At 42.7% G+C, this 25,189-nt stretch overlaps 1 protein-coding gene across 8 annotated transcripts in view; it reads left to right on the top strand.

The window, feature by feature from the left end:
• The first annotated feature begins 2,989 nt into the window (after positions 1-2,989).
• Positions 2,990-25,189, top strand: part of PSPC1 (paraspeckle component 1) — a 72,695-nt gene continuing 50,495 nt past the window's right edge. For 3 of the 8 annotated variants that reach the window (XR_011558945.1, XR_011558942.1, XR_011558941.1), the window contains exons 1-6: positions 3,055-3,551; positions 8,510-8,811; positions 12,122-12,217; positions 13,017-13,213; positions 15,815-15,899; positions 17,024-17,126. Coding sequence is in view for 2 of the 8 variants with exons in the window: in XM_070749797.1 (XP_070605898.1) it covers positions 3,174-3,551; positions 8,510-8,811; positions 12,122-12,217; positions 13,017-13,213; positions 15,815-15,899; positions 17,024-17,126; positions 17,555-17,578 (1,185 nt within the window). In the remaining 6 variants the exon portion in view is untranslated. Of the gene's footprint in view, positions 3,552-8,509; positions 8,812-12,121; positions 12,218-13,016; positions 13,214-15,814; positions 15,900-17,023; positions 17,127-17,554; positions 24,515-25,189 lie in introns of those variants that run through there. The other 5 variants (XR_011558944.1, XR_011558943.1, XM_070749797.1 and 2 more) reach the window with 4 other exon arrangements.

Here is a 25,189-nt window from a genome sequence, read left to right as displayed (position 1 = left end):
ATAAATCAGTTATCAAGAACATATGCAATATTTTTTAAATGTGGGAAATACAAAGGCAAGAAAATTTGAGTCAGCGATTTCCCAAAATATGTCCAGTTGCCTCTTGAAAAAGCACCTTTCGGACTACTGTATGCCCTGGATGACCAAGAATCTCCATAGACAATTATTGCAATTAGTGCTGGGCCAACCCACCGAAGTTTGGGTTCAGCAAACTCATCCGAACTTGGCGGTAGAGTTCGGGTAAGTTCGCCGAACCCGAACCCTTCTCCATGACGTCAAAACCCTGCCCCCGGAATCCCATCGTGGGATTTCCCGCCTCCTTTTGCGCCTCCCTCCCAGCCTCCCGACAGCTCCCTGGTGTTCGCCTTCCGCTGCTGCCACCGGCGCCCAGCTCCTCCTCCTCTTCTCCGCAGATGACAGCCGGGCGGCGGCGCTTTGCGGTGTTCGCCACGAACGCCAAACTCAAACTCAAACTTTTAAAAAGGTTCGGGTTTGGGTTCGGCATACCGAACACCACAAAGTTCGGTACGAGCCGGAACTGTGCAAGTTCAGTTTGCCCAACACTAATTGCAATACTCCGAAACTGAGGATCTTCGACACTGCTTAAAGTGAGATCCTCTTTTTGACAGACTGAAAAGCATACAGCCACCTTCTAATAAATTAGTAATTCATTATCTTCTGCAATACAATTCCCGGCATCTGATATTTCTGGTGACAAAATACTTCTAGTGCAGTGAAGGGCTCCACTTACCTTTTCCTACTGGTACCAGGTTTCTGCGGGCACACCCAACACATGCACCTGCGCCCCCATGTGAGATTTCGCTTCTGCGCATGTGCAGAAGTGAAGTCTCATGTGGCAGCGCACGCACACATGTCAGGCACACGCCCGCACGTGCCAAACTCTGGAGCCCACTAAAAAGTCCTAACAGATCGCCGATTCCACTTATACCGAGTGGGTCCCATTACTGATCTAGCCAGAGATGAAGAAGATGCTTCTTGGATGAGAAGCAAAACATCTTCAAAGAAAACAAGAAAGTCCAGTTGCCTCTTGAAAAAGTGCTGGGACTTTAGACCATACAGTAATACCTCGTCTTACGAAGCTAATTGGTTCCAGGGGGGAGGTTCGGAAGATGAAAAGTTCGTAACATGAAACATTGTTTCCCATAGGAAACAATGTAAAATCAATTAATCTGTGCAACGGAACCCCCCCCCCCCGCAAAAAAACGCCGCTGCCTGGCTGTCACCTTTTGAAACAGCCAGGGGGGCTTCCCAGCGTCCTCCTGAACGCTGAACCCGGTAGTTCGGCAAAAGTTCGGGTTCGGGAGGCCGCTGGGAAGCCCCGCCGCCTGGCTGTCACCTTTTAAAACAGCCGGGGGGTTTTCCAGCGTCCTCCTGAACCTGAACGCCAAACCCGAACTTCCGGGTTCGGCGTTTGGGAGGCCACCGAGAAGCCCCCCGGCTGTTTTAAAAGGCGACAGCCGGGCGGTGGGGCTTCTCGGCGGCCTCCCGAACGCCGAACCCGGAAGTTCGGCAAAAGTTCGGGTTCGGGAGGCCGCTGTGAATCCCCGCCGCCCGGCTGTCGCCTTTTGAAACAGCCGGGGGGCTTCTCGGCGGCCTCCCGAATGCCGAACCCAGAAGTCCGGGTTTGGCGTTCGGGTTTAGGAGGACGCTGGGCGGCGGGGCTTCTTGGTGGAGGCGGCAGCGGGTTCGTAAGAAGGAAAAAGTTCGTAAGAAGAGACAAAAAATTTCTGAACCCCGGGTTCGTATCTCCAGTTGTTCGTAAGACGAGGGGTTAGTATCATGAGGTACCATTGTACTGTACTTAGAAATAATGAACAATTATTAATTTTTAAACAGCCCATAAGACAGTGATGGTGAACCTTTTATTCCTCGGGTGCCAAAAGAATGTGTGCATGCACTATCGCGCATGTGCAAGTGCTCACACCCATAATTGATTGTTTGGGAGGTGTGAAAACAGCTTCCCCCACCTCCCGGAGGCCCTCTGGAGGCTGGAAACAGACTCCCAACTTCTGGTGGGCCCAGTAGGCTCATGTTTTGCCCTCCTCAGGCTCCAAAGGTTTCCTACAGCTGGGGGAGGGTAAACGCCCCCCCAGGTTCTCTGGAAGCCAAAAACACCCTCCCAGAGCCGTGTGCGAGCTAAAAATCAGCTGGCCGGAACACACATGCTGCTTGCTCTGAGTTAGGGCAACGGCTCATGTGTCAACAGATATGGCTCCGCGTGCCACCTGTGGCACCCGTGCCATAGGTTCGCCATCACTGCCATAGGACCTTTAAAAAAAAAAAAAGATTTAGCTCAGCTTAGCTTTTACTTTCAAGCTTTTGCTTTCAAGATCCTGTTATTTTTAATTCCAGGGGACAATGTGCTCGGATGTTACTTCCAGCGCACAGTGGCTCCTGGAATTAAAACTAACAAAATCTTGAAAGCAAAAGCTAAGCCAAATCTAATATATTGTTTAAAAGCCATTGTTCCTTACATGGCCAGGATGTATCTAATGCAATGCAATTTATTTATTTTTGTTTGTTTTGTCAAGTACAAAGATATAGAATTCTTTATTGGCCAAGTGTGATTGGACACACAAGGAACTTGTCTTGGTGCATATGCTCTGTGTACATAAAAGAAAATAAAGATTTGTCAAGAATTGTGTGGTAAAACTTAATATACACGATAGTAGTAAAAGTTCCAGTAAAAATTCTAGATTCCCATTAATATATTTTGCTTTATTCTAGTTATTATGTTCGTACGAGCTATTCCGCTGTGATTTATGAACCGTAGTTTATGAATAAAGTGTTTTGTGAACTCGACTGAGGGCGACTTTTCCAGCAATCCGTGGTCAAGCACGCCAACAATGAGAGGCGGGGTCTTCCTGCCACTCTAGCGGTAACGTAATGCGCAGGCGCATCCCGATTCTCCCTCGAACTCGACGACCGGTAGCCTTTCGAATGTTGCGCACATGCGCACCAAGAAAGCGAGAGGCGGGGCGATATTCCTAGTCTTCTGTGGGTAGTCAGCTTGCCGCCATTTTGGACTTTCTTTTTTTTTTCTTTCTCCCCTCGCCTTCTTCTCTACGGCACTCGAGAAAGCCTCGGCGGTTGGGGGAGAGCTCATCGTGCGCTTTCTTTCCGTCTCCCTCAGCGATCCGAAAACCCGACCAATGTCCGCCAATAGAAACCTCAAGCAGGTGAGGATCGAAAACAATTCTCCGGCGTCGGCCCCTCCGATGAGCATGGTGGGCGGCGGCCCGATGAAGCCGCTGAGGGGTTTGGAGAAGGCGTCCGGGAACGAAGCGTTGAACGCCGCCATGGCGTTGGCGAAGGAGCAAGGGGAAGAGGGGAACGGCTCAGGCTTCACGGTCGACATCAAGAGCTTCCTCAAGCCCGGCGAGAAGAGCTACACGCAGAGGTGTCGCCTCTTCGTCGGGAACCTGCCCACCGACATCACCGAGGAGGACTTCAAGCGCCTCTTCGAGCGCTACGGCGAGCCCAGCGAGGTCTTCATTAACCGGGACCGCGGCTTCGGCTTCATCCGACTGGTGAGGAAAGCGGCGCCCGCAAATGGTTGCCTTGAGGGCCCGAAGGGGATTCACTCCCCTCCCCCTTCTCAAATGAAAATAACTGCAGGTTCCCTTATGTCTTGCCCCCCTCCCCCGCCTCGAGGGGGGAAATGAGCTAGGAAGCCCCCTCCTCCTCAAATGAAATAACTGCAGGTTTCCTCATAAAATATATCTTGCCCCTCCGCCTCGAGGGGGGAATGAGCCAGGAGCGCCCCCCCCTCAGGTGAAATAATTGCAACTTTCCTCATGAAATATGTCTTGCCCCCCCCCCCCGCTTCGAAGGGGGAATGAGCCAGGAGCCCCCCCTCAGGTGAAATAACTGCAGGTTTCTTCATGAAATGTCTTCCCCCCCCCCGCCTCGAGGGGGGAGTGAGCCAGGAGCCTCCCTTCAAGTGAAATAACTGCAGGTTCCCTCATGAAACATGTCTTGCCCCCCTCTCGAAGGGGGGTTAGCTAGAAGCCCCCCCCCTTCAGACGCCCGGCCCACGCCACAGGCCTTCCCGGTCGCTTTGTCCTCTTCTGCCCCCCCCCCCCGCTTCCGCTTCGGCCCTTTTCTTTTGCTGAGGTGTTGAAATACGCGAGAATGGGCGACACGTGGCGCCGCCGCTATCGGAAACGTTTACAACGATTTGCCCGGCTTTAAACGGGAGTTTCCTTTGGCAGGGCTCTTCCCGAGAGTAAAATGAAATAGAGTAGAATAGAATAGAATTTAGAAACGTAGAATATTGACGGCAGAAAAAGACCTCATGGTCCATCTAGTCCAGTGTTTCCCAACCTTGGCAACTTGGAGATATTTGGACTTCAACTCCCAGAATTCCTTAGGTGGGGAATTCTGGGAGTTGAAGTCCAAATATCTTCAAGTTGCCATGGTTGGGAAACACTGATCTAGTCTGCCCTTGTGTTATTTCCTGTATTTTATTTTAGGATGGATATATGTTTATCCCAGGCATGTTTAAATTCAGTTACTGTGGATTTATCAACCATGTCTGCTGGGTGTTTGTTCCAGGCATTTACTACTCTTTCAGTAAAATAATATTTTCTCAGGTTGCTTCTGATCTTTCCCCCAACTAACTTCAGAATATGGCCCCTTGTTGTGTTCACTTTCCTATTAAAAACACTTCCCTCCTGAACCTTATTTAGACCTTTAACATATAGAATAGGAAAGTTGGTAAATCCATTTATTGGCCAAGTGTGATTGGACACATAAGGAATTTGCCTTTGGTGCAGATGCTCTCAGTGTACATGAAAGAAAAAGACACATTTGTCAAGAATCTTGAGGTACAACACTTAATGATCTTCATAGGGGTCAAATAAGCAGTGAAGAAACAATATTAATTAAAAAACTTAAGGATACAAGCAACAAGTTACAGTCATACAGTCCTAAGTGGGAGGAAATGGGTGATAAGAATGATGAGAAAAAACTAGTCCTAATAGTAGTGCAGCCTTAGTAAATATACTGCTCAAAAAAGTAAAGGGAACACTCAAATAACACATCCTAGATCTGAATGAATGAAATATTTTCATTGGATACTTTGTTCTGTACAAAGTTGAATGTGCACAACAGCATATGAAATTTACAGCTGGCTGAAGGGTAGACATCAGAGAGTTATTGTTAATGGCGAGTATTCTGAGCAGGTCACAAGCGGTGTGCCACAAGGGTCTGTTCTGGGTCCTATTCTTTTTAATATGTTTGTGAGTGACATAGGGGAAGGTTTGGCAGGGAAGGTTTGCCTATTTGCAGATGACTCTAAAGTGTGCAACACGGTTGATATTCCTGGAGGCGTCTGTAATATGGTAAATGATTTAGCTTTACTAGATAAATGGTCAAAGCAATGGAAACTGCAGTTTAATGTTTACAAATGTAAAATAATGCACTTGGGGAAAAGGAATCTTCAATCTGAGTATTGTATTGGCAGTTCTGTGTTAGCAAAAACTTCAGAAGAGAAGGATTTAGGGGTAGTGATTTCTGACAGTCTCAAAATGGGTGAGCAGTATGGTCGCACAGTAGGAAAAGCAAGTAGGATGCTTGGCTGCATAGCTAGAGGTATAACAAGCAGGAAGAGGGAGATTGTGATCCCGCTATATAGAGCGCTGGTGTGACCACATTTGGAATACAGTACTGTGTTCAGTTCTGGAGACCTCACCTACAAAAAGATATTGACAAAATTGAACGGGTCCAAAGACGGGCTACAAGAATGGTGGAAGGTCTTAAGCATAAAATGTATCAGGAAAGACTTAATGAACTGAATCTGTATTGTCTGGAGGACGGAAGGAAAAGGGGGGACATGATTGAAACATTTAAATATGTCAAAGGGTTAAATAAGGTTCAAGAGGGAAGTGTTTTTAATAGGAAAGTGAACACAAGAACAAGGGGACACAATCTGAAGTTAGTTGGGGGAAAGATCAAAAGCAACATGAGAAAATATTATTTTACTGAAAGAGTAGTAGATCCTTGGAACAAACTTCCAGCAGTAACTGAATTTAATCATGCCTGGGATAAACATATCCATCCTAAGATAAAAATACGGGAAATAGTATAAGGGCAGACTAGATGGATCATGAGGTCTTTTTCTGCCCTCAGTCTTCTATGTTTCTATTGTCAATCAGTGTTGCTTCCTAAGTGCACAGTTTGATTTCACAGGAGGTGTTCCCTTTATTTTTTTTGAACAGTGTAGTTTGACAGTGTTGAGGAAATTATTTGTTTAACAGTGATGGCGTTCAGGAGAAAAACTGTCTTGTGTCTAGTTGTTCTGGTGTGCAGTGCTCTATAGCAACATTTTGAGGGTAGGAGTTGAAACACTTTGTATCCAGGATGTGAGAGGTCAGTAAATCTTTTCACCGCCCTCTTTTTAACTCCTGCAGTATATAGGTCCTCAATGGAAGGCAGGTTGGCAGCAATTGTTTTTCTGCAGTTCTGATTATCCTCTCAAGTCTGTCAGTCTTGTTGGGTTGCAGAACCAAACCAGACAGTTATAGATGTGTAGATTACAGACAGAAAGTTAAAACGCTGCTGAAATCTGTGTCGCTGCGTAACCGATCCTCAAAAAGGGGCCTTCGTGTTGCTGATTGATCGGGGTGATTGTTTCCTAATTGCTTATTTGACCTCATGACAATCATTAAGTGTTCTACCTCATGATTCTTGACAAATGTATCTTTTCTTTTATGTACACTGAGAGCATATGCACCAAGGAGAAATCCTTTGTGTATCCAATCACATTTGGCCAATAAAGAATTCTATTCTATTCTTTTCTGCTGTATTATGCTTTTGGTCAGTTCCTGTCCTGTGTTGGTCACTGTTGCTTTTGCGGAGGGATATGTTCATTGTACAGGTAGTCCTCAACTTAACAACAGTTCATTTACTGACCAAAGTTACATGAGCACTAAAAAAAAGGATATACGATTGTTTTTCACAATGACTGTTGTATCATCGCTATGGCCAAGGTTCGGATGCATGGCACGTAGTTCATATTTATGACGGTTGCAATGCTCTGGGGTCATGTGATTCACCTTTTGTAACCTGACAAAGTCCATTGGGAATCCAGATTCACTTAACAACCGTGATTGTTCACAACTGCAGTGATTCATTTAACAACTGTGGCATGAATGGTCATGAAAACTCGTAATAAATGTCTCAGCAACACAAATTTGGGGCTCAATTGTAGTCATAAATTGAGGACTACCTGTATATTTTCTTATATTGTAACATCTCCAGGAGCTTTCCCCCTTCATCTTTGGGTAGATATGGATTAAACCAGTAATAAGAATATTAAAAACAATGAGTTTTTAACTGAAATTCTATCTTTTTCTCATTTGGAAAGAAATTGCTATTTCCTGGATATTGCTCTTTCAGTTTGTGTATTGATACGATTTAGGAAAAAGACATAAAGCAGTGCAGTGACTGTCATAATACTTTCCAAAACATCTTTAGTTTCTATTGTCTCATTTAAATTCAAAATGGAGCTAAATGGTCTTTCCTTGTCACCCACCATAGTCAAAGTGAAGCCAAGTGCTATATACGCTTCAACGTATTTCCTCGTCTTAGCTTTCAGGAGACTTACGTTTGTCTCATTATTTCCGTCTCTCTCCTCTCTTTTCATCCATGTTAAATATTTGTCCATGGTGTCTCTTAAGGGTTTATTATCTGCACTTCATTTCTTCTGCTCTATACTGTGTGCTATTGTTCAGTGCAAAAAACTCCTACTCCTGACTGCAAAAAAAGCACATTCCAGAGTCATGCCCCCCTTGGCATTGTTCTGCGCCCCCCAAGGGAGGGGGACACTATTTGAGAAGCACTGGTTGAAGGTAAAATACAAATATGCTGTAGATTACCACTTTGGCCAGCCTGTTGTAGATCAGTAATTTTGACAGCTATGAAACAGCTTGTTCTTAGCTATAATTTGATAGGTATTAATTAAGCCACAAAAAAGATTATCTGCTTTTACTCTCCTCTTGAGAAGGAATATCTGTTGTATTTAAAGAACCTCACTATTAGCAGGGATCTAATAAACTCTAGCTTGGGTTTATTTCTCAACCAAATTCAGTAGGTTTCAGGCTTGTCAAGCTAAATACCAATGAGAAAGAGAAGAATGCCTCTTCAAGCATAATTGCTTGTTTAAAATGCCTTCAATGAATGTAATGAGACTTATTTGTTCTAAAGCAAATGTTTTGAATTCCTTGTTTTAGCCTTTAGAATCAAGCTGCTGCAATTGGTAAAGAATCTGGAGATTGTCTTTGCAACTATTGGCAAGATTCTCACCAGCTACTGCAGTTTTTAATCTGCAAAAATGATCATCTCTCTTGTCTAATAGAGGAAAATATTTAAATAACTTTACACATTCTGAATGACACTAAAATACATGTAATGTTAAATTCTTAATTCTATGTAATATCTATACATAATGTAATTGTATATGTATCTTGTAATTTTTTTTTAAAAGGAATCGAGGACCCTGGCTGAAATAGCAAAGGCAGAACTTGATGGAACAGTTTTAAAGAGCAGGCCACTCCGAATTCGGTTTGCCACCCATGGAGCTGCTTTAGCAATTAAGAATCTTTCACCAGTTGTTTCTAATGAGCTTTTGGAACAAGCTTTCTCTCAGTTTGGGCCTGTGGAAAGAGCGGTTATTGTCGTAGATGATCGTGGTAGAACAACAGGCAAAGGTTTTGTGGAATTTGCTGCAAAGCCTCCAGCACGTAAAGCTCTAGATAGATGTGGTGATGGCGCATTCTTACTTACAACGTAAGTTTACTTTATGCTACATTTATTGTGATTTTATCTGTTTAAAATATGTATCATTAACACCCTCAAGGCAGATCCACCACCTAGAAATCAACATAGATGAAAGAAGTATAGCATAGGAACAAATTATCAAGGTCCAGAATATTGTAAGATTTTGTTATCTATGAGACTAAATAAGAATTTGAACCAAAACATTATAAATGAATTAAGCAGCTATTAAAATTGGAATATTGAAACTTTACAAGATTTTGAAACTAACTTTATAAACTGAATAGATTTTGTACATACTAGGAGTTATTTTGTCTGCTGTATGCAGTAACAGATAACATACTTTTATTATTTAAATTGAAAAATAGACTGCACTAAAGATTCCAGGCAAAAAGGGAGAAAAAAGAACCTTTGCATTTGATTTTGATTAGAGGATTGGGATTTTTAAAATGATACAAAATACTATAACATTTGAAATATTAAGGAACTCTCTGAAGAATGGGACCAGAAATTAGTAGCCACAATAATCAGCAACAATAATACAATATATAATACAATAAGACTATCAGCAACAGTGTCTGCTTCTATGGACAAACTGTTTAAAGGATATTAAGGAATGTGGAACAAATCTTGCTTGATGCAGGAATTGTGGAATCAGAAATATTGGATTTAAAACGTGGCTTAAAAGATAGAGAAGGTAAAATAGAAATGACAGCCAAAAGAATGAAAGGAGAAATGAAAATAATAAACCCCCAAAAATAGCTTGACTAATTAATATCTCATTAATATTAATTAATTAATATCTCATTATTAACTAATTAATATCTCATTATTCAATATATAAAAGAGGCTTATTGAATTTAGGATTGACTCAAAAATTTGTGCATTTTGGGCCCTTGGCAACTAGCTCGCTTTTACAACTGGTTTTAGGATCCTGCAGTAATGTAAATCGTATTTTGTGATTATTTTTTTTGCCATTTTCTAGCAAAAAGTGCCTATTGGATAAGTTTGCAGTTACATTATTTATTTGTTTATTCATTTATTGGATTTATTTATTGGATTTATATACCGCTCCTCTCCGATACGCATAATGACAGTGGTGATTTATTATTAATGGCTTTTGTACACATGTTGATTTCATTTACAACCACCATGACTTGCAATCCAAATTCTGAAGTCAATTGTGGCTATGTTGAAAACTCTCTCTGTGTATGTGATTTTTTTTCTTTATTTCATTTCTTTTTCTGCTTTATTTACTTTTTTCTTTGCACTTTTTGCTCTTTTTACTTTATGAGCTTAGTTTGTATTAGTTGTGTAATTAAATTTTTTAATGAAAATTACATTTGTTTTCTGATTTATAAATGAAAATTCTTATATGTTGGTATTTCCTCAGGGTATCAGTATACTCTTTCTCTTAATCATGCATTATGCCTTCATGTGATTGGCACATAACTACCCACAACTTTTAAACACATTAGGCAAATTCTTGTAAGCTGCTTCACTTGGAAGATGGTCTTCCTAACATTTGTGGTCTCAAGTGGAACAGGGGAACCAGGAGCCCTCTCAATTAGAGAAGAAAGAGTATTTTTATGTCTTTACATTTTCCTTATGCTTAAGGGCATTTTCAAATTTCACAAGGGGTAGGAGATAGAACAAGCAGGGTTTTTTCCTATATCCCACTCATCTCATGGGATACGTTTGGTACACATTTGATGTATACAAGCATTTTAGTATTTTCCCAAAATGTACTCCAGAGAAGCAGAAGGGTAAATATCTTATTTGTCTCCCTTAACTCAATCTTCCATAAGCAGGTGGGTGACAGAATAACAACTGGCAGACATTACAGTTTCTTTTTAAATCAGCAGAAACCTTGAAAGCTCTGGGAATGAGTTTCCATATGTAGATATTTATGGGGTAGTAATCTGGATTTGATCAGAAAAGTGTAAAAGTGTACTTTTCAATAGTAAGAAAATGATTAAAAAATCAACAAGTCGAACTGTTTTCCTATATTCTGTGTGGTGCTGTATTAATAGCAGGTTTTGGCTTATATGTGGTTTGTAGTTTATCTGAAAAAAAAAGTTAAGTTCTCAGTTGAAGTTGGAGAACTGAAGAGCTTTGGTTTATTTCATTAGATTAAAATGTCAGGATCTTTTCTGATTATAAGAGGTGTAATTAATCTTATTACTTTGAGCCCATCTTTTGTTGCCAAGAACAATACCTCAAGTCAAAGTAAAATAAGTTTTTTAAAAAGTCATCCTATATTGTCAACAACTTAATCTGGCACGTACAGATAGTCCGTGACTTACAACAGTTCATTTAGTGATCAAAGTTACAGTGGCACTGCAAAAAGTGACTTGACTATTTTTCACAATTATGATTGCTGTAGCGTCACCGTGTGATCAAAATTCAGAAGCTTGGCAATAGACTCATATTTATGACTGTTGCAGTGTCCCAGGGTCATGTAATGACCTTTTGCAACCTTCTGACAAGCAAAGTCAGTAGGAAAGCTAACAACCATGTTACTAACTTAACAATTGCAGTGATTCACTTAGCTATGATAAGAAAGGTCATAACATGGGACAAATATTTCATTTAGCAACAGAAATGTTGGGCTCAATTGTGTTGTAAGTCAAGGACTACCAGTATCTCCCATTTGCAGATTTTTGTTCACAATTCAACACTTTGAATTGTGACTGGAAACTGATCGGCCTGCACTGGCTGCTGATCAGTTTCCGGTCACAATTTAAAGTGTTGGTTATGACCTATAAAGCCCTACATGGCATTGGACCACAATACCTTCGGGACCGCCTTCTGCCGCACGAATCCCAGCAACTGATTAGGTCCCACAGAGTTGGCCTTCTCCGGGTCCCGTCGACTAAGCAATGCAGTCTGGCGGGACCCAGGGGAAAGAGCCTTCTCTGTGGTGGCCCCGGCCCTCTGGAATCAACTCCCCCCGGAGATTAGGACTGCCCCCACCCCCCTTGCCTTTCGTAACCTTAAAACCCACCTATGTCGCCAGGCATGGGGAAATTGATATACCCCATAGTTATTATGGTTTATGTATGGTTTGTTTGGTTTGTATGATTGCTTTTTATTATAAGGGTTTCTTTAAAACTGTTTTTTAAACATTGGATTTGTATATATACCGTATATTGTTTGTTGTGAGCCGCTCCGAGTCTTTGGAGAGGGGCGGCATACAAATCTAATAAATTATTATTATAATTATGATTGTACTGTTTGCATAGGGGATTGGCAGTGTGAAACTAGAGCTTGAGTTTATTTATTCCTGATTAAAAGTGTGTATATGTTACTTATTTTTAAGAACACCTAGACCTGTTCTTGTTGAACCTATGGAGCAATTTGATAACGAAGATGGTTTGCCTGAGAAATTAATGCAAAAAACACAACAGTACCATAAGTAAGTATCAACTTCTAAAACAGAATATTAGAAATGAAAGAAGTAATGAAGAAATAGCATCGTAATTAAAATTCTCATTAAAACAAATCTTGCATTATACCATGATAAACTTAGAGTTTAAAATTACTGTATTTTCCGGAGTATAAGGCACACTTTCCCCCCTGTTTTCTATGCTATAAATTTTTTGAGATAACTTGCCATTTCATAAGGTAGAAACAAAATAAATAAGTTTCATAATGTGGAAGTTATTAACAACATGAAAAACATTTTGCTACCTTCCCTGTCATGTCATTATTTCATAGCAGTAGTACCTGTTGAGCCCATTGGGAATTACTTCTTTGGTATAGCTCGGATAGACAAAGTTGGCTTTTCTATGACGTGGACTTCAAGTCCCAGAATTCCTGAGCTATCACGGTTAGCTCAGGCATTCTGGAAGTTGAAATCCACAAGTCATAGAAGAGCCAACTTTGCCTATCCCTGGTGTAGCAAATATAGAAGGAATAGTTGATCTTCCTGTATGTTTTCAAGTCTGTTTATTTGAAGAGCTGAGAAAAAAAAAGTCTATGCTGCTAGTAGAATAAAGATTTTGCATACTTCCCATTTTCTGCTTTAAATTTTACACATACCCCAGTCTTATTTTTTTTCTTTGTACTTAAGTAAACAAGCTTTGGATTTTTTTGGCAATCAATTATCAGTATCAATACCATTATTTAAGACTTTATAAAGAAGCCTTGAAGCCTTGAAGAATTAAATTTGAAATTTGCAGACAAATTTGCTGTTACAATGTGTCTTCTCTTAGGGAGAGAGAACAGCCTCCACGTTTTGCTCAACCTGGAACATTTGAATTTGAATATGCTTCACGATGGAAAGCTCTTGATGAAATGGAAAAACAACAGCGGGACCAAGTTGATAGAAATATTAGAGAAGCTAAGGAGAAGCTAGAAGCAGAAATGGAAGCAGCTCGACATGAGCATCAATTAATGTTGATGAGACAAGGTATTCTTCATAGATTATTGCTTTAATTAATCGTCGGGTGAAAAATATTGGAAATAGTTTGTTTATTTGGGTTAATGCATTTCAATACAGTTTAAAACAATTTATGCACATATTGAAGGACTTGTGATTCATGGACTGTATATTTGAAATACAAATTTCTGGTCCTTGATGGTGACCTAAATCATATAAGCTCTTTTTCAAAAACATTTAGTGTATGAGATTTTTGCTGTTCTCCATTCTGGGTAGAGCCAGCATTCAAAATGGAGGTTGTCCTTGTCCGCTCAGAATGAGGACCGAGTCTTATCTTTTTTTCCTAGGATCTGCCCTGCTGAGTCCCAGTTTCGGCTCGGTCCTTCAGCAGGACGGACGTGGCAAACTTAGCTCCCATCCTAAAAGCTGAATCTCTTACCCAGTAGCATATACAAAGCTGCAGTGAGTTGGGCCCTCTTTTTCCACCTAGAGGGTCAAGATCAGGCAGTGCTTCGGCTTGGCCTTTCCTTTTGGGGACGCTCAGCCATGCCCTGTGGCATTGACCGATTAGACCTGCCACCAACCTTTCAATCCTTTCAGTTATACGCATGAAAACATGCGAGGAGTTTCGTCTCCGTTCTAAAGTGGTAGCCGATCTCCCCCCATTACTTATTTATTTATTTATTAGATTTGTATGCCACCCCTCTCCGTAGACTCGGGGCGGCTAACAACAGTAAAAATACAATATGAACAAATCTAATATTAAAAGTAATGTAAAAAACCCCAATTTAAGAAACCAATCATACATACAGACATACCATGCATAAATTTTATAAGCCTAGGGGGAAGGGAATATCTCAGTTCCCCCATGCCTGACGACAGAGGTGGGTTACGAAAGGCAAGGAGGGGGGGGCAACTCTGATATCTGGGGGGAGTTGGTTCCAGAGAGTCAGGGCCGCCACAGAGAAGGCTCTTCCCCTGGATCCCGCCAGACGACATTGTTTAGTCAACAGGACCCGGAGAAGGCCAACTGTGTGGGACCTAACTTGTCGCTGGGATTCGTGCAGAAGAAGATGGTCCCGGAGATATTCTGGTCCGATGCCATGAAGGGCTTTATAGGTCATAACCAACACTTTGAATTGTGACCGGAAACCGATCGGCAACCAATGCAGACTGGTGTGACATGGGCATATTTAGGAAGGCCCATGATAGCTCTTGCAGCTGCATTCTGCACGATCTGAAGTTTCGAACACTTTTCAAAGGTAGCCCCAGGTATCTCCGCTGAGGGGTGTAGTCAGTAGGGTGAGTTTTTCCACCTGTCCCTCACCGCAAGTTCTTTGCTTGGGTTGTCTAGTTGTGAGGGCCCTCTAGATGTGGGCCTCATCGCCGAACTAACGGAGTTAGGCCACTGGAGCACCTGACAGGTCTCCCAGTAGCTATTTTGAGCCGTGCTTCCCATTTCAGCTGGCCCTAAAGTTTAACTCGCATGATTCCCTCAGAGTTTGCTCGGGAGGGCGAGGCGTTCCCAAATGCTAGTTTGGCACCAGTTATAGGAAGCTTTAATGGAGCGGCCATTTTGGTTGACAGTAAGGGTACGCTTTGTTTCAAAAAATAGTGGAGAAAACATCGGGTTTAAACCTGGTAGCAAATTCCTTAAGAAATCGGCCCGTCCCACTGAAGAGGGAGACCAGTCCCAATCCTCCGGACACGACTCCTCCAGGCCCCATCAAATCCAGTCAGCCTTCATAAGGGCAACTGAAAGGATAAGAAAACGCAGGGATAAGGTCCTGCAGAAAGTTTGTAGCAAATCTGCCAAGACACGCCACCCAGGACAGGGATCAGGTTCCCACGGATCCTGATAGTCAACCGACGGGAAGGGCAGTAGATGACCCTCTGGCACTAGATACTTCTATGCTCCCCAGACCAAATCCCATACCACTGGGGTCCTACTGGATTAACGTCTGCTCCGTGTCAACCCTCTGCTCTCGCTGCACAGGCTCAACCAGATCCTTGACCTACCATTCAGGTCCAACCAGAGCAGCCACAGAACTCAGGTCCATCCACTCACTGCATTTGACCCTGTATGGGGTTTGGATTTATATTTGATGAGACAAGGTGTGAATGTGTACAATTGGTTTTTTAAATATTAGGGATTTTAGGTCAGTGAAATAATTGGAGTTGCCACTGTAATTCATTCTTTTTATTATATGTTGTAAGCCACCCCTAGTTTTCGGAACGGGGCGGCATAGAAATCCAATAAAAAAATAAGTAAGTAAGTAAAGTAAAGTAACTAAAGTAAGTAAGTAAGAAAGGGAGGGAAAGGGAAGGGAAGGAAGGAAGTCCTATGTTCTTGTAAAACAATTGGCTCAGGCTGAGGGGCAGGCAAGGCTGGATATTTATTACTCAGTTACTTAATCCACACATAGAAGGAATATTCAGATAAAGACAACATTCATTTTGATCACATGATCATGGAGATGCTGCAAAGGTTATAATGGAAAAACAGTCATAAGTCACATTTTTCAGTGCTATTTTAACTTTGTACAGTCATTAAATGAACTATTATAAGTTGAGGACTACCTATTTTTGTGTCAGAACAATCACTGCTATAGCTGTTTTAACTTTTTACAGATCTTATGAGACGTCAGGAAGAACTAAGACGTTTAGAAGAACTTCGAAACCAAGAGCTACAGAAAAGAAAGCAGATACAATTAAGGTATGTTAAGTATTAACATGTAACTTTTTAAACTTCACAGTTTTAACAGTGCCTCTGAATTCTTCTATGAAAAAACTTCAGAGGATAATATCTCCATTTTTAATTTAATTGATACAGTGCCAATTTTTTTTAAATTGGACTTCTGGGTAAGAAATGACAGATTAAATAAGACTTTAAAGATGTTTCTAGATTAGACATGGTATATTGGAAGAAGAAATAATTTCTATTTTAAGAGAAATATAAGTTACTAAAATGATTTATGATTATGATAAAGGAAGAAGTAATTTGTTTATATATTGCTTTTCCTTTACTATATATTTTTCTTTCATATATTTTCTTTCCTTCACCTAGTTTTTCTTTTTCTTTTCTTTTTTAGCTTGTAAGTTTTTATTGTTGGTGGTTATTTTTTAAAAGTAAAATCAATATACATTGATATATATACCTGTACAATTAGTACAGCCCCCCTCTGCCAAGGCTCTGTACTCTCACCATTTCTCTATATACCAATGACTGCATCTCAAAAAATAAATCTATTAAACTACAGAAGTTTGCTGATGATACAACAGTGATTGGTCTAATTTGAGACAACAGTGAAACCGCATACAGATGGGAGATTGAACAACTAGCCTCGTGGTGTGACCAGAACTATCTGGAACTGAACACATTCAAAACCGTATAAATGGTGGTAGACTTTAGGAGAAACCGTCCCATCCTACCACCTCTTACAATACTAGTCAACACAGTATCAGCAGTAGAGACCTTTAAATTTCTAGGTTCTATCATATTTCAAGACCTAAAATGGTCACCTAACAGCAAAAACATCATCAAAACAGCACAAGAAAGAATTTTCTTTCTGTGCCAACTCAGGAAGCTCAAACTGCCCAAGAAGCTGCTGATACAGTTCTACAGAGGAATCATTGAGTCTGCCATCTGCCCCTCTATAACTGTCTGGTTTGGTTCTGTAACCCAACAAGACCGACAGAGACTTCAGACCACACACACAGTCCGCCCCCCCACCCCCCGAAGAATAACAACTAGTAAGGCTGAACATGTGTGGCATTGTAAGAAAAAGTATTTTATGCAGTAAGAACTTTAGGAAATCATATTTTATATGTAATGGCTAGGCATGAAGAAGAGCATAGGAGACGTGAAGAAGAGATGCTGCGTCAGAGAGAACAGGAAGAACTGAGGAGACAGCAAGATTACAAGCCGAGTTTCCTGGATACTGTAAGTAGAACTCTATACTATTTAATGTGACTTGGAGAAAGGAGTTTTGTTATTCCAGACTATTAAATTTGAGGATTTGTCATGGCAGCTTTTGATTTTTTGCACAATTATTTGCATATTATTTGTTTCTGTGTATTGGTAATTATATGTTGACATTACAACAATATTATTACACATGTGACTTAAATTAATTTAGATAATCTGTTTTTGAGACAAGGAGTCTTTTTCTTGATTTTGTAAAGCTTAGATCAGAATAAGAGCTGTACAATTGTACAATTTTTCCTTTTATCTTTTGTCAGCCATGTTCTTCAGCACTCCCTCATGTGTCAGCTTAGCTGTCCTTTAGTTGATCTCGTATATTGCTGGTCAGATATGATTTGCTATGTTAACTTTATCTCTGGTGATTGTCCTCTGGTCTTTGGTTTCAGAGCTCTACATGGGGCTATCCTTGAAGGACATTTGGAAGCTTCAGCAGATGCAGAATATGGCTGCACAGACAGTTATATGTGCCTCTAGGATGGCACACATTACGTCTCTGTTCTGTGAGCTGCGTTGGTTACCAGTTTGCTTCTGGTGCCATTCAGGGTATTGTCTTTGACCTTTAAACCTCTGTATGGCATGGGACCAGATTATATGGGGGATTGTATCTTCCCAATTACATCTTCCCATCCCATCAGAAGAAGAGGAATAGGTCCTATCTCATAAGGACTTCTATCTGTTGGACTCAAGAGCCATGCTGTTTCTGTTATAGGCTTTCCTATCTAGAACAGCATTTCCCCTAAGGTGAGGTTAGATTCATCTCTGTTAGCCCTCTGAAAAAGCCTTGAAAAATGTGGTTTCTCTATCAACTGTGGATTCTACAGTGAACCTTAAAAGTGAATGAGGCTAAATGATGGTTGTCTTCCCAGTATCTTGTTTTTTTCCACTTTATAGTTTTATTTTTTATTTTTGTTACTTATATCTGATGTTTTTAATATTGTGATATGGTGTTAATGGTTATTTTGCTTGTAATCTATATGCAGACTCACTTTTTTGAAAAATGGACAGCTGTATAAAATAATTCCATAAATGATTATAGAAATCATTCTTCCAACTTCCCAGTCAACTCAATTCCATGAACTATTTTTAGTTTCATAATTTCTCCATAGTAGGTAGAGCTAACCTCTAAGAATTGAATGACACTGTTCCTTCATCCAAAAAGGACTGTATCTTACAAATAATATAGTTGTCCTCCTGCCTTGATTCCCTCTCTTTTGACTCAGTCCTTGGCTGAACAGGACCGGTGTATTTACTGCTCTCATTCTTCAAGGTCTCTCTCTACCAGCTCTCTTTGACAGCTACTTTTACTTCTCCCCAGTTGACTGAAACACTGGAGTTACTAAGTTGAGCAACTGTGAGTTTTGGCTTGTCTTGTGGCCGGTCCTTTGCCTTTTAGGCGAATTCCTACCATCAGGTCCTATCTCTGTTATCCCGGGTTGCTGTCAGTCTGGATATTATCACTTTCAGCCCCTAGACAAATGATCACGGAGGATCCAGGCATGACAGGGGGATGTTAGGATTTACTGTTGGAGTCTGTGCAGTTGATCTGTCAGGCTTCCCGGCACGAGTTTGGCCCCTTCACGCCAGGGATACCCACCCAGCTGTCTTCTAACCAGCAACAGTCAGGAGGTTACTGACTGCTGGAGCTCTTTGCTTGCATGATGGGCTGATTGCTGTCACCAGGTATTCGGGGGTCTCAGCCCTTTCTTGCCTGCTAGCTGCCTGACTTTCAGTCCTGATTGTCTTGTCACTGGAGCGCTCTCGCTTGTGCAGCCGGCCAACCATCAGTATATTTCAGCTTCACTGTGCCCGCCCACCTCAGAGATGGCAATCTCCTCTGCCTTCCTGCACTTCCTGCTCACTGCAATCTCTCAACAGTGGGCCAATTGCGGTGGCCATTTTGAATTTTTCTCCAGTGTGTGGTGTCCATTTTATGGCTGCAAAAAGGGGCCGTGGATATTTTGAACTGTCATTCGACGGACGGTGTCCATTTTGTGGCTGTAAATGGGCGGTGGCCATTTTGAGTCCATAACAAGTGATGGCAGATCTGTGACGCATTTTGGTAACAATTGAGGCTCCGCTATTTCCAGAGGTGGGGGCATTCTCGGGACACCATTGGCGAGGTGTCCACCATTAGCAGGCACAACACCAAAGGCTCCTCATGAATCATTCTACAGCCCCACTGCTTGTTATCTCTGCTTTTGCCAATCGCACCACCATAGCTGAGACAACTAAGCTCCCGAAGAATTGCCCTGCCAAGAGCCAGCACTCCAAAGACTCTGTCCTTGACCCAGAGCCCACACTCAGGATGTCCAGTTCATCTTGCAACGCCGTTTTGCCTACCAAACACCACTCTACCACTGTGGGCACCCCTCCTAAACCCTTTAAGGCATAATAAAGGGTCAAAAACGTAGAGAAGTTGCTGGACAAGATCTGCACTAAGTCTGGTACTCCCACCAAGAGCCTCACCAGCCTGTGCCCATTCACCTATCCACAGCAGTCAGAGGCGATCATAACATCAATTCTATTGAGGTGACCTGGCCCCTCCAACGTGGTGTCTGTAGACAATCCGAACTTAACGATTGTGGACAAAAATATCTCAGAGGTCCTCTCCAGTCCTGAGGTTTCGGAGATGCACACTTCCAATATCTTGCTGACCTTCAGTCTGACTGCTACTACCCTAGACAATGCATAGTGCATAGACAATACGTACCATGAGTATGACCAATGTTTGTCTAACCTGGAGGTGGGGGAGTTAAATCTGGATCACTTGGAGAATGAAGGACTGTCCCCTGATCCTCCCCCCTCGTCCAGTCTGTTTCACTCCAGTTTATTCAAGTTACTCTTGTTCAAAGCGAAGAATGAAGCTCATCTTGGAACCTTCCCCCCCTCCCCGGTGACTTCTGATGAGTCCTACCCATGAATCCACTGTTTGAGGAAGCTACTTCGGAGGCAGAGGTGATTCCAGTCCTCCACTTTTTGTGGAGTTCGTCAAGCATCAATGGCTCTCCCTTTCTTTTGGGACCCTTGCCATATAGTCTTGACAAATGATATTTCAATGTGGCTCCAACGTTGGCGCAGTACCTGTAACTGCCTCTTGTGGACACCCCAGTAAATAGCCTTGTATGCATCTAATCACATACCGAGAGAAGCAAGAGGAGCTACTGCGACCAGAAGACCGGAGGACAGAGCAAATGCTCCAGAAGGCCCACCAGGTAGCTGCCTGGGCAGACTGAGCATCCACCATCGCCTCCTTTTTCATGTGAACATCATTGAGGTGACTGAAGCAACTGCAGGAGCACATCCCTAATGATGTTCTCAGGGCTCATTAGGACATCAATACTGTTGGCTGCGGCCCAATTCACTTCTGATGCCACCTTCCAGTTGGCGCGCTTTGAGGCCAGGTTCATGGGGGCTTCCGCAGTAGCCAAAAGGATGCACTGGCTCCACAGTTGGGGATCTGACACTTGTCACAAGTGGCACCTGCTGTCAGCACCTTTCCAACACCAGCAACTCTTTGGGGAGGTCTTGGACTCTAAACGGAAAATCCTCCTACCTACTCCCATTAGGGTTCCTTTAGTTCCTCCCCTTTTCCCAGATGTTCCTTTTAATCAGGGGTCAGGGTCCAACAGGTTTCGGGGGTAGTACGGGATCAGACAAAGATGGGCCCCTGACAGGGCTAGCAGTGGTAATCTGTTTAGGCAGTCCATCCATCGCGCAAAGTAATCCCTCAAAGGACTCTCCCATTGGGAGCAGGCTGGCCTTCTTTGCTAGTAGATGGGAGGAGACCATATCTGACGAGTGGGTCAGAGAGACCATGTCATCTGGTCTCTCCCTAGAATTCTTTTCTAGCCTCCCGAAGTTTTCCATTCAATGCCTTAAATCATCCAACCCCGGCAAGCGGGTCCCCATGAATGCTGCCATCCAGCACCTGCTGGACATCCAGGCCATCCAGCAGATGCCAGAGGACCAACTAGGGCAGGGGTTCTATTCCATCTTGTTTATGGTCCCCAAAACCTTGGGTATGTGGAGAGCTATTCTTGATTTGAAATGTTTGAATTGCTATATCCACAAATGATTCAAAATGCACATGCTTCAGTCCATCTTGAGTGGCTTATGAAAGGGGGACCCCCTCACTCCGATTGATCTCACTAAGGCCTATCTCTACATACCATTTCTGTCTTCCAACTACACATATTTAAGATTCTGTTATGATGGGTCCCACTGTGAGTATAGGGCCCTCCCATTTGGCCTTTACTTAGCACCAAGGATCTTCACCAAGGTGTTGGCGGCACTAGCTGTGCAGGTGAGATCTATACCTGTGTGTGTCAAATGTTACCTGAATGACATACTCATCCACTTATCATCCAGGTACTAGGTGGTCCAGGAAGTCCAGGTAACCATTAACACCCTCGGACACCACGGATTCTCAATAAATTTGGACAAAAGTCATCTGTCTCTTACCACCCGCCTGAAACATTTGGGAGCCATTGTCAATTCTTTGAAGTGCATGATCTCCCTATCCCAGGAGCGTCAGGATGAACTCCTCAACCTTGCTCAACAGGTCATGAGAAAGCCCAAGAGCCCCCTGAAGCTGCTGTCCTCCCTCCTCAGGAAAATGATATTGGCCATACACATTACCCCTTGGGTGCAACTGCAGTCCAGAGAATTGCAATGGTTTTGCTTCCCCTTCGGAGGATGGGACGCAGCACATTGCCTGCCATGTTTTGATACCCCCTAATGTCTGATGCTCGCTCTGTTGGTGGACTTCGTCGACCATTGCGAAGGGTTCCTTCTTCCTGGAGCAATATCACATTACCATCACCACTGATGCCAGTTTGTACGGCTGGGGCACCCACACCCAATCCACTGTGGTTCAGGGCCAATGGTCCCCAATGGAAGCACAGTACCCCATCAATAGGTTAGAGCTCCACGTAGTCTACCTTGCGCTCCAATAATTACAACATCTACTTGCTGGTTACCATGTACTTGTACTCACAGATAATGTGGCTGCAAACGCCCACATAAAATGCCAAAGTGTACTAGGTCCCACCAGTTGATGGAAGAAGCCAAGATCCTAGGTCTTTGGCCAGAGCATCACCTTTTCTCCCTCGACACAGCACATCTCCAGGGCCTCCAATGTGATGGAGGATTGACTCAGCTGTACCACCATAAATCAGGTGGAATGGAGCCTCCATCTGTCCTTTTTCCAGGCCCTGGTGAGCTGGTTTCGTCTGCTGGTAATGGACCTCTTTGCCACTCTGGCAAATGCCAAGCTGCTCCAGTTCTTCACTTGATATCAGACCCATGGTTCGGAGGGCACAGAAGTTCTTCTCTGTGCCTGGCCAGCTAATCTGCTGTATGCCTTGCCTTCGCTGCCCCTCCTTCCCTGAGTCATCTGGCAAATTTTGGAGGAGGGCCAAAGTAATCCTCCTTGCCCCACACTGTCCCAGGAGAGCTTGGTTTGTGGACTTGAAATCTCTGTCTGCCAGGCTTGGAGAACCCCATCAACAGAATTAACATGCTCCGACGTCAGGTGACGGCAATATCTTCAGTTTTATCCTTGGATTCCTTATCTCAGCATTCCCTGCTACTCCTGAAAGGAGCCATGAACTCATGTCCTCCCGTCATGCATCATTACCCCACCTGGGACCTTCTCAAAGGTCCTCCTCTCACTGATGGGTCCCCCTTATGAGCCCTTACGGACCACTTCACTTCGCTACCTAACCTATAAAGTGGTATTTCTTATTGTGATCACCTCAGCCCGGAGGATTTCTGAGCTTTCTGCCTTGTCCGTCAGGGGGATCTTTATATCTTTCATGTGGATCAAGTGATCCTTCATCTGGACCTCACGTTTGTCCCAAAAATTAATTCTTACTTTCACAGGGCCCAGGAAATAGTCTTGCCCAGTTTTTGTGTTAATCCTTCTTAATCTCTGGAGAGACAATGGCACAAGCTTGATGTCAGGCGGGCACTAAAGATTTGCCTCAAGAACATTTCCACTTTGTGCAGGACTGAGATGTTCATCTCTTTTCAACCCACTTACTTGGGGCAAAACTGTAGCGCTGGTTGCATAATGTGATTGTGAAGGTCTACGGCCTGCAGTCCCTGCCACGCCCTCCCAGGGTGATGGTGCACTCAATGTGTAGTGCTGCAACCACGGCTGTGTGGTCCATTCAAGTGTCTATCGAGGAGATCTGCCGGTTGGTCACCTGAGCCTCTCCAACTCCCTTTATCTGCCACTATAACATTGACACCTTCGTTTTGACGGAAGCGGCATTTGGATGCAGGGTTTTGCAGCAGGTGGTGCCTCAGTGTACAGTAGCCAGCCAGAATTACCTCCCACAAATGGACAGACTGCTTTGGTATGTCCCATTCTTGGAGGTTAGCTCCACCCATTATGGAGAAGGAGTATTTGTCTTACCTGATACACCTCTTCTTGTATGGTGGAGCTAACTTCCAATCCCGCCCTAAGTTTGTCTGATCTGGCATTCGGGACATCAACCTTTTATCTTCTGGTCTGTAGACTTCGGAAGCTACGCACAGAATCTGACCATTGTTCTTTGTCAAAAGAAGGGGAATTGAGGCAGAACAATGAATGTATTATTTCCCAGACTTAGTCCTTATTGGCTGAAGGGTTGGTGTCTTCCTATTCTTGGAAGTTAGCTCCACTCTCCGAGAAGAGGCGTATCAGGTAAGACCAGCGCCCTCTTTCAATCTAGAACTTACCTATTTTGTATGGTCAGTATGCAGCCACTTTGTTTAGAGTTTTGAGAATATTTGCCTTGTCATTTGCAACTTCTAATATAAAACTGTTTTTTCCTACTTGTTTAATTGTCTGTGCTATCCCATAGTTTGGGAACATCTCAAAAAGTTTTTTTTTAAGTTATTCTTCCTTAACTTCATGCATAAGTAACTGGAGTCTGTGTCTCTTAGGCAGGGAAAATACTAGCAATATAATAACTCTTTCTACATAATTTGTCAAATGTTAACGTGTCTTCATTCTTCATTAAAAATATCTTACAAGACCAATGATCTTGTTTCCTTTTAGTTTAACTTGATTTGCATGTACTAGTTCCTACTAATATAGAAATAATACATTTAAAAAAAACCAGTGGTTCATATACATATTCAGAGATATTCCCTACATTATTTGCCATGTTTGTTTTAACTGTTGTCATAGCAAAGGACACAACATGTTTATGCTGTTTGACTGAGAACTCATTTGAAGACAAATATTTTGTGGCAAGCAATAGTTTGTGAAAACAGATAATGAAAAGCAACTTTATTATTTTTGTTATTATTCTGTTAATTTTCTATGCATTTGAAAATAAAGAATATATAGCGTGTATGTGTGTGTGGTTAGATTAAATTATATTAAGTTGTGTGAAATGGGGGGTGGGAAGACTTCCAACAGCAACCTGCACAGTCCTGTTATTTTTTGCCAACCAATTTTTTCCCATTAGGCACCATGTTAACTTGGTTGATCTGTTGCTGAATCAAATGTGATCTGCAGTCTGCCAGTTAACCATTTCATGGCAGATGGATGGTTAGATAAGTATTACTACAAAAAACTAAGAAAAAATTAAAAAAATGTAGAAGGAAGAAAAGCTGAAAAAAAGTTAAATAATTTAAATATGTATACAGTGATCTCTCGGTTAGCGCGGGGGTTACGTTCCAAGACCTCCCGCGCTAACCGATTTCCGCGTTATATTGGATGCGGAAGTAAAACCACCATCTGCGCATGTGCGCCATTTTTTTCATGGCCGCACATGCGCAGATGGTGGAGTTTGCGTGTGGGCGGTGGGGAAGACCAAGGGAAGATTCCTTCAGCCGCCCAACAGCTGATCTGCTCCGCAGCGCGGAAGCAGCGAGGAGCCGAAGATGGGGTAAAGGCAAAGGGGAAACCCCATCTTCGGCTCCTCGCTGCTGCCGCGCTGCGGAGCGGATCAGGTGTTGGGCGGCTGAAGGAACCTTCCCTTGGTCTTCCCGCTTGCCGCTTGCCAGTCCACACACGCCCCCCT

The sequence above is a fragment of the Erythrolamprus reginae genome, chromosome 4, assembly GCF_031021105.1.
Source record: "Erythrolamprus reginae isolate rEryReg1 chromosome 4, rEryReg1.hap1, whole genome shotgun sequence".
Taxonomy (NCBI): domain Eukaryota; kingdom Metazoa; phylum Chordata; class Lepidosauria; order Squamata; family Dipsadidae; genus Erythrolamprus; species Erythrolamprus reginae.
The sequence above is the reverse complement of the archived record's forward strand: the minus strand, read 5'-3'. Positions and strand labels throughout refer to the sequence as shown.